This window comes from Xiphophorus maculatus, chromosome 20, assembly GCF_002775205.1.
Source record: "Xiphophorus maculatus strain JP 163 A chromosome 20, X_maculatus-5.0-male, whole genome shotgun sequence".
Classification (NCBI taxonomy): Eukaryota; Metazoa; Chordata; class Actinopteri; order Cyprinodontiformes; family Poeciliidae; genus Xiphophorus; species Xiphophorus maculatus.
In genome coordinates, this window is record NC_036462.1 from 14,211,639 (window position 1) to 14,221,564 (window position 9,926).

General features: G+C 37.7%; 1 protein-coding gene across 1 annotated transcript; it reads left to right on the forward strand.

Moving 5' to 3' along the window:
- Positions 1-486: 486 nt before the first annotated feature.
- Positions 487-7,348, forward strand: terf2ip (TERF2 interacting protein). Its single transcript, XM_014475944.2, has 9 exons — positions 487-556; positions 1,951-2,188; positions 2,323-2,468; positions 3,021-3,256; positions 4,138-4,233; positions 4,370-5,009; positions 5,154-5,254; positions 5,975-6,424; positions 6,503-7,348. The coding sequence occupies exons 2-9, from the start codon at positions 1,962-1,964 to the stop codon at positions 6,722-6,724; spliced, it is 2,118 nt and encodes a 705-aa protein (XP_014331430.1). The 5' UTR covers positions 487-556; positions 1,951-1,961; the 3' UTR covers positions 6,725-7,348.
- Positions 7,349-9,926: the final 2,578 nt, after the last annotated feature.

Genomic DNA, 9,926 nt, shown 5'->3' on the forward strand with positions numbered 1-9,926 from the left:
ACTAGCCATTAGCAATTAGCAAACACCTGGTGGAACTGCACATCTGATGAGTTCATTAGACAAGCTACTTCTCAGTGGAACACTGTTAAAAACATTGTTAAGGGGTTAATACAGGAGCGATCTTGTGATGGCTTCCTGAAGGCGGAGTTTTAGAAAGAGCAGGAGTTTTTAAAGAGACAGAGGACCAATTTCAAGGAGGTAAATTGTGTAGTCAAATTTATTTTAAGTTATATTTGATATTTATTTTTATAACAACGGAAGGTAACTTGATTGTACTATAAAATGGCGCCATGTGGCTTTATTTTTTCCACAACTTGCCCAAATTTATTTATTTATTTATTTATTTATTTATTTATTTATTTATTTATTTATTTATTTATTTATTTATTTATTTATTTTATTAGTCAGTTATAATCACATTTTACTGCAATATGGATACAAACACTAGGGGCGATAAGTCGTCGCTAGTTTGTTGAAGTTCACCGAAAAAGAAGATAAACCGGAAGTAGGCTTTGTTTTGGTTTTTTTCGGGGCGGGAAAGACAACAAATTACACGGTAAGTTTGTACTGGATTTGGTTTTACCTTAATACGTGTTTTCATGTACTGTTGACAACATGCAACAGTCGCTCTATAAACTCGGTAACAGTTTGTATTCGGGTTACGTCAAGCACAAAGTAATTATCGAGATTTAGCTGATGGTTGTTAACCGAAAACATCTGCTGTGAACGCTTCAAACTAACACGCTTCTGTAGCTTTTCTGTTTTTCTTTTGCTTTAAAGTGGATCAGCAAACAGCTGACGAAGCTGGCAAGCAGCCGTATTGTGCGCAAATGTAATATTTAACCTGTGTTTAAACGGAGACGCATACAGAACCTCGGTTTTGTGAAAACTGTTTGTGAGCCTGAATTTGAAGTAGAAATAGTTGTATTTTGTCTGTTGTTATTTTCATGTGTTAATATGTGTTTGATTATAGTGCGATAGTCTAAACTAATGCGTTATATATGCTTAAATTACTTAGTGACTTCTGTTAAAAATAATGTCCCACTTGTTTCTTGCACGAGTTCCTCTATGGTTGTGTTGAATTTGTCCATTAAATCATTTTAGGCTGATATAAGGTCGATGTCTTTTTTACACAGAAATGTTTTTATCAAACACACTAAAGTTATTGTCTAGCAAGGTATTTTGTGTTTAGCTAGATTAATTAAATTGATTTCAGATGATTTTGTTTACAGTGAATGTAAAGGTTGTAACTCATTATCTAAGGATCTTCAAAAAGTTGTATATGCTGATGGTTGTGGGCAGGAAGTATCTGTAGCAGTCTGTCTGAAGAAGATCTCTTTCAACTGACAGCCCTCAATATGAAACTTGAAGATTTTTATTTTTAAATGTGAGACCAATTTTTTGTGAAGACCACTAAAATCGGACTGCATTGTTTGCAATGCAGTTCAGGAAACTGTAATTTGGAAAATCATAGATGTTTATTGTGGGACATGTTTGCCTCAACTTGAGTTCATATTTCCTGTGTTAAAGGGTTTTCAACTCTTTGCTCTTTGGGCACAATAGAAATTAAAAAACGAAGAAAAGCTTTTGTGGATCTGTGGCAACTTTTTTTTATACTACCACTTCTTCTTATGCTAGTATTAACAAAGTTCATATACAAAACTAATACTTTGTTAATTTTTCTCTTGATCTCAATGGAGAAAGAGAATCATAATTATCTCTCACTGTTTATTTGAAAAGTGAGATTGTTAGAAAAAAATTAGCTCACAGCTTTAAATTTGACTGAACAGGAAAACAACTGATAGCATAACTTGCACACATGATATTGTTGTTAAACTTATTTAAAAAACATAATTTTTGCTAAAATATTTACAATAAAAATGTGTCAGGAGCTGTTGCTACTTTAATTGTTACTAACAGCATTTTTTATATTTTAATTTATTTCTCTAGGTTTCGTAAAAATGTCTTCCAGACAGCAAGATCCAACCCACTCTATCTCTCCAGTCTTATTCCTGACTGTGGAGGGTGAACCCATGTCCTTCTTCCTGCGACCCGGTCCTCACAAACAAAAACTGCAGCCGCTCATCACAGATGGAGGAGGGATTTTATGTAGCGTCCAGGTGCCTGGAGCCATCCTGCTGATTGATCCTGAGGAAAACAGCTCTGTTCTTGAATCTGATGCTCATCGGTGGGTGTTGGACTGTTGACATTACAGATATAGAACAGTCAGTAAACAGTATGGACGGACCTTTGAGGTTTTAAAGGAGAGCAATGTGGTAAATATTTCTTATTTGTGTCACTGGTATTTATCTTTATTTTCAGTTATGTTTCCACCCAGTATATTCATGACTGCATTAAGAAGGAGGAGCAGCTGGATTTAGATGATTATAGACTGAATCCAAAAGCAATCCAGAGATCCTCTTCAAAATTAAACAACAGTGGGGGACGCCGTGCTGGACTGTTAGGAGGTACAACATCAACACTTAACTTTGAACTTTTTTCATGAGGCTTCAGCTTCCCATTTGAAAGATTTTTCAGATTGAAATCTGTGATTCAGACTAGAAGTAGTATAGTCTGAATCACATTAGCTTCTTGGCTTATGCCACACCATTTCCCAGTTATCTATTTCCACCATTTATAGAAATAAAAAAAAAACATTGTCAAAGCAAAAACACCCTATCTCCTACCTGCAAAATAAAAATAAGAATATGTATATCATACTGTAAGATGGGCCAGCCACATTAGTAGTGATAATCTCCAGGAAAAATATTTGCAACATACATAGTGAAATTCTTGCACAAGCTCTTAATTTTATGGCATCCAAGATCACTTCAGACAAATTCAACAAATTGTTCTGCTCACTAAAAGTAGATGTGTACAAAATTCTAAATAAATTTTAAATCAACTAAAATGTCTCACTCTATTAAATTAAATAGATTTTTATGTTTAGTTACTTTCTAACATTATTTAGTTGTATCATGATTTTTATTTATAATTACCCTCTCTTCAATTTTCATTAGGCAGAGTTGCCTACACCCCTGAAGAGGATGCTGCCATTTTGAATTTCATCAGCAAGCGTAAGTCAGAGACTGGGGGCAACCGGCTTTGGCAGGAGATGGAGAAGCAGCGGGTGACCAGTCACAGCTGGCAGTCTATGAAGTCCAGATTCAAAGACCGACTATCAAAGAACCAGTCTGCATCTACAGAGGTGGAAACCAAAGAAGACAGCAACAAGCTGCCTGAGAAGAAGACTGAGGTAATTACAGTGAAATATTATGTGCCCACTTACAGATTTCTTCTGTTCTTTTTGTTTTAATGTTTCAAATCATCAAACACATTTTAATATCAGACAAAGGTAACCTGAGTTATCATTGTGCGATATTAATAACTGTTTAACAGCATATGTTTGGCTTCTACTTACAAATTCAAACATAAGTTATTTTAATGTAATATTATGAAATGCAAAGTATAACATTTAGTTAGTTAAAAATGTTAGCTGATCCAAGAGTTTCACACACCAAAACAAATCTGTAGCTCCTTGTGTTGTAGATCAGATAGCTACCACTGAGTGGCACCAAACTGTTAGAAAAATGTGTAGCTATGCAGCTGTATATATGGATTTTAACTATTGGCAACACAAAAATTGGATGGAAATCTGAATTGATACAAAATGGAGTTTTTTGAATGAAGATGAAAAGAGCTAATTAAACTAGCCTGGCCGTTTGTGAAAAAACAACTTTCCCTGAAATCTAGATTCGGGTTGCGTGTCCTGTGGCGGCAACAATAGTCATTAAACATTCCTGATTATTTCCAGTGAGTGTTTTACATCATTGTGGGTGGATTTCAGTTGTCTCATCTTTGCAGAATTGTCTCAATTCAGCCACATTGAAGGATTTTTGAGGATCAACATCATGTTTTAAGTAATGCTGGAGTACTTCAGTTGGATTCTAGACTTCGACTAGGCCACTCAAAGCTTTGTTGATATTTATTTCCTCTTAAAGCAAGACAAGAAGGCAAAAACAGAAGAAATCTGTAAGAGCACAAATATATTTACACTACAGTGTAGCTTTGTATCAATAAACAACAGCTGTGGGCTATTTTTACATTATTAGTAGCCGTTCATTTTTCTGCTTTCAGGCGAAGCTCAATGAGGAATCTAATGCTGAAAAATCTTCCTGTGAAGCAACTGCTGATCCTGCTCAAACACATTCAGCAGAATCAGAACTAACACAGGTACTGCTGCATGGGCAATCAGAACTTTGTTTAGATATTTCATGTCATGATTTGAAGACATTTCTTTATGTGATTTTCTTTGATAGCACATTTAGTTCAAGGCAAACCAAGAGAACTGTATTTCCTGTCCCGACAGATCGATGTCCAGTCAATACCAGCAGCAGTCACACCTGAACATGTAGAAACTCCAATAACAGCCTCTGTTACCATGGAAGAGAGCAAAACATCAGAGGAACAGCCAAATATAAACATTCAATCGGAGAGTGTTGAAGGTGAAACTTCTCACTGTTGTCAAACTGAGGAACAGGCAGAGAACCAAGCCAGCACAGAGACAACAGAACCAGAAAAAGATGAACCTCTGACTCCTTCTTCCCCACGAAAACATAATTTATCAAAAAACTCCCCTGCAGATCAGCTGAAACCCTCAACTATAACGAGTTCACCTAACAGAGCAAAAGAAAAGCTGGAGGCATCCGCGGTGCAGGAGGAACCACAGCGTCGATTAACACGCAGGCAGCTGGAGCTGGAGGCAGCATCTTCATCCCCTGAGCCGTACGGGAAAAAACTGAGATCGGCCTCCAGCATGGCTGAGCGGTCCACAGCATCCCCACCACACTCGAAAAAAACTAAAGCTGCCGTGAAGTTAACTAACCAAAGAACCCAAGTAGCAGAAGAGCCTCCTCAAAAGAAAGCCAGAGGGAAGAAAGCTGCGGCAGAGGTGGAGAGTCGGGTGGAGCAGAACAGCAGTGATGCTGAAACTAAAACTGTGCAACCAGGTTGGACATGAATATATGATGGTTTGGTGAATGTAAATATTTAAAAAGTAGAGAGTGTATTTCATCTCTCACTTGCTTTCCCATGAGTAAATTTGGTTGAGGATATTCTGTTTTGACAAGAAATCTGTTTCTTTGTTTTTCCAGATGAAGCCAGTTCAGCCCCGCAGAAAGCAGAAAAGAAAAAAGAGAAAAGGCAGCTGGGAATTCTTGAAATGGCAACAAAAGAGTTTGAAGATGATTTTGAGGTAAGATATACTGTATATGTCTGCGTGTATGTATGTGTATAAGCACCATTAAAAGTACAATTGGGATAGTGTTTTTTCAGATGCACTGATTGGGGTTTATTGTCATTTGCCTGAATTACATTCAGAGCAGATATCATTGCAGTCTTAAAGACCAGAGCTGCATGATGCAGATTATGTGAGAAAAACATCGTCTGTCTACTGAAAGTTGGTGTTACTCTGGTGCAAGAATGTCACAGAAAGTATAATTGATCCTTTCTCCAGTGAGGTCTGAGTCATATGTTCACACATTATTTTTCCTATTTAAAGAAATTTTATAAATTGCTTAAAACAGAATTCTTGCTTCTTTTTTTAAATCAAAAGATCCAAGCCTTATGTTTGTGGATCTTTCCTGCAGGTGCACAGGCTTAGAAACAGAACTATTAAAAAAATTATAATAACTTTAGAAACATGATTGATCTGTGCTGATCAAACTGGCTTGGTTGTTTTTAGTTGAGGAAAAGTGTAACCTGATTCAATAATAGGTGCAAATTACTCCCTTTTGATAATATCTTCTACATGTATTTACCTCAATCTGATTTGTGAATCCGGTGCAGATATGAAACAAATGATGACGGCAAAAAAGATGCAACAAATGGAGTGCTTCACAAATTCTCTATGTGTGTGTCTGTAACATTCAAGCCAAACATTACAATACATTTAAATACTTCTCTTGTTTTATAGTCTGATGAAAATGATGGTCCAGATCTCCTAAACAATGCTGAAACAACAGCTGAAACAACACCTGCTTCAGCAGATGCTCCACAGCCTTCAGACTCATCTGCAGATCCACCGGGTGCTCAGCCCAACCCTGAAGCTGAACCCAGCACAGAGGGGGCCTGGCCACAGACTCAGAGCTCAAGCAGCAACTGTGTCCCGAACACCGACGCCCCCGATGCCAGGTCCGTCCAGCTCCCTGTTTCAGAGCTCATCAGCGACCCTTCAAAGGCCCATCTGTTCATATTTGACAGCGAATCTCAGGTAGATGACTCTCAGTCTATGGATGGCGAAGGCTCAGCAGCTCCACATCACCCTCAGCGCTCGGAGGACAAAGACGCAGCGTTTTCTTTAACTCAGATGGAGTTAGACGAGGACAAGCAGCGAATCAGGGAGCTGATGACCCAGACCAACCAGGTGAGCGTTGCAGATTTTAACCTCTAGCCTTGCACTGTTATAAAAATTTGGTTTTAATTGAATTTGTTTGTTTTCCAGGACTTGGTCAGTGTGACCAAAGCTTTGCTAAAGACCAGTGGAGACTTCACTGCTGCCGCTGATTTGCTTTTGAACCCCTCATCTGTTTCAGAACCATTTTGGAGTCGCAATGACGACAGTTTGTTGCTTTCAGCCGATCCTGTTGGCCGTCAGAAGCTGCAGGAAAAATACGGGGAGGAGAATGTGGCCAAGAGGATTGTGTTTCTTGAAGTGAAAGGATAAAGATAGTATAGGATGGCAAGATTGACGGTCTGGGCTGCTGAGATCTTGTGCTTGATTTAAAATTTAAACCAAGATTAACTATTGAAACAGAAAGATTTTATATATTACACCTAGTGTGTATAAATTTGGAGGTGATCCTTGTTTTGTTTTAAGAATAATATTTTTGATGCATTTTAGCATGAAAAGATGTCATTGTATTTGTTTTTAATGTTTTATTCATTAAATTACCTAATCAATCATTATTAAATGGTATGCTAGTACCATTTAATAAGTTAGATTTTTTTTTTTACTGTTATGACAGGCAAACCAACTTTCTCCTGGACCTGTCTGCTGTGTTTCTTCATGATGCTGTTTGTTCAATAATGCTCTTTAAGAAACACCTGAAGCCTCCTGGATTTATCCAGGTGTTCAATGGATTTATCCATTGAATAAATCCAATCAATTCATATAAATGAATTGAAGGTAATTCATTTATACATTAACCAATGAATTACCTCAAATGTCACTCACAGCTGGTTGACTTCTGAAGATAATTTCTTTCATCTTTTTAAGGGTATTATAATAGAAATGCATCAAATTTGAAAATATAAATGCATAAAATGAAATATCCATGTATCATTTCCCATATTTTCATCATTATTTCCAATTAGAATCTAATTCATTTTAATATAATTATACACTGCCTGGCCAAAAAAAAAGTCGCCACCAAAAAATGGTCACACTCTCTAATATTTTGTTGGACCGCCTTTAGCTTTGATTACAGCCCGCATTCGCTGTGGCATTGTTTCAATAAGCTTCTGCAGTGTCACAAGATTTATTTCCATCCAGTGTTGCATTAATCTTTCACCAAGATCTTGTATTGATGATGGGAGAGTCTGACCATTGCGCAAAGCCTTCTCCAGCACATCCCAAAGATTCTCAATGGGGTTAAGGTCTGGACTCTGTGGTGGCCAATCCATGTGTGAAAAAGATGTCTCATGCTCCCTGAACCACTCTTTCACAATGTGAGCCTGATGAATCCTGGCATTGTCAGCTTGGAATATGCCCGTTCCATTTGGGAAGACAAAATCCATTGATGGAATAACCTGGTCATTCAGTATATTCAGGTAGTCAGCTGACCTCATTCTTTGGGCACACAATGTTGCTGAACCTAGACCTGACCAACTGCAGCAACCCCAGATCATAGCACTGCCCCCACAGGCTTGTACAGTAGGCACTAGGCATGATGGGTGCATCACTTCACCTGCCTCTCTTCTTACCCTGATGCGCCCATCACTCTGGAACAGGGTAAATCTGGACTCATCAGACCACATGACCCTCTTCCATTCCTCCAGAGTCCAATCTTTATGCTCCATAGCAAACTGAAGCCTTTTTTTCTAGTTAGCCTTACTGATTAGAGGTTTTCTTACGGCTACACAGCTGTTCAATCCCAACCCCTTGAGTTCCCTTCGCATTGTGTGTGTGGAAATGCTTTTGCGTTCACAATTAAACATACTCCTGAGTTCTGCTGTTGCTTTTCTTCGATTTGATTTGACCAAACGTTTAAGTAATCGCCGATCACGATCATTCAGGATTTTTTTCCGACCACATTTCTTCCTGGAAGACGATGGTTCCCCACCATCCTTCCAGTTTTTAATGATGCGTTGGACAGTTCTTAACCCAATTCTAGTAGTTTCTGCAATCTCCTTAGATGTTTTCTCTGCTTGATGCATGCCAATGATTTGACCCTTCTTAAACAGACTAACGTCTTTTCCACGACCACAGGATGTGTCTTTTGTTGTTTAAGAAATGAGGAGTTACTCATTGCATCAGCTGGGGTTAAATAACTTGTTGCCAGCTGAAAGATAATCGCCTATGCAGTACTTATCCAATAGGAGGCTTGTACCTATTTGCTTAGTTAAATCCAGGTGGCGACTTTTTTTTTGGCCAGGCAGTGTATAAGCACCATATTTTCTGGTAAACAATAATTAGAAAAAACTGTTTAAAAAACAACACTATGTAATTTTTTTTTTACCAATCCATCACTTTATTTAACTTTACCCCAATACTAACTGAGTACATTCATCATTTTGAAACTAAGACTGCCCAACACCCACATGAGTACATCGTATAAATAGTTTCAACAAAAATATTACAAATAATAAACTTACAAATGTAAGAGAAAAGAGTAAGGAATATAAATAAACATAGACAAAATGCCAATTAAACTGAAGATGTTACCTGTGAGGCAAAATAAACATCAAGACTGGAACCTGATAGAGTTCAGCAGCTTTTATTCAAATGTTGCTGCAGCTTGGACCTCCCAGTCACATTCATGGAACTGAAACAGCAAATATGTTTGCAAACGAACATAAACTGTTAACCAAATAATCCCCAAACTTTATGAATAAAAACTCCTTTTGTATAAAACCCTTTTTTTTTCTTTTATATGAAACATTCACATCCAGCAAATTTACATACGCGTTGTTGGTGGTAAGCTTGAGAACCCGTTCAGTAAAGCAAAACTCACACTGAAGTTCTCAGCAGATAACCAAACGTCATGTGTCCCTGTGTTTTCAACAGCTACATTATTTTAAGGTCTTTAAAGGCTTCCAACCAAGCTACATTCAACAAATGAGAGTCGCTACGGCTTTTTGAACTAAAATGAGGGAAACCTGCTTTAAGTAGTGGCAAAGTGGAGATGTTTTACCTGACATCCAGTAGTTTACAGGAGATACGGATGTTGGGAAAACCCTGTGTGGTTGGCATGTGCACTGAGACTGAGTCTGCGCAACTTTCCAGAGTCAGAATCATTTCATCACGTTGCTGTACATGATTGCTTTGGTTGGCTGGTTAGTGTGATGATCAGATGAGCGAGAAAAACCTCAGACCTGCCGTTCGTGGTTGCTGCGGCCATACAGTGTTAAATAGTGGTTTCACACAGTCCAGTAGAAAAAACAGAATGGCTCTTTGTTTCTCATCAGGCTGGTTTCATATCATCTGAAGACAATAGCGAGGCTGTTTTTCACTGTTTTCATGTGTTAATTTTGTATTGTTTTGTGTTAGTAATTGAGAAATAATTGCAACAAATATGTTTAAGTTATTAAAAGCTTAATATAGCGACACAGTCTAATGGTTAACACAGTCTGGTTAAAGAAAATACACCTTTCGCCACAAATAGTTTTGTAACAAATATGACAGTACACAGTCTGTATTGCAGCTT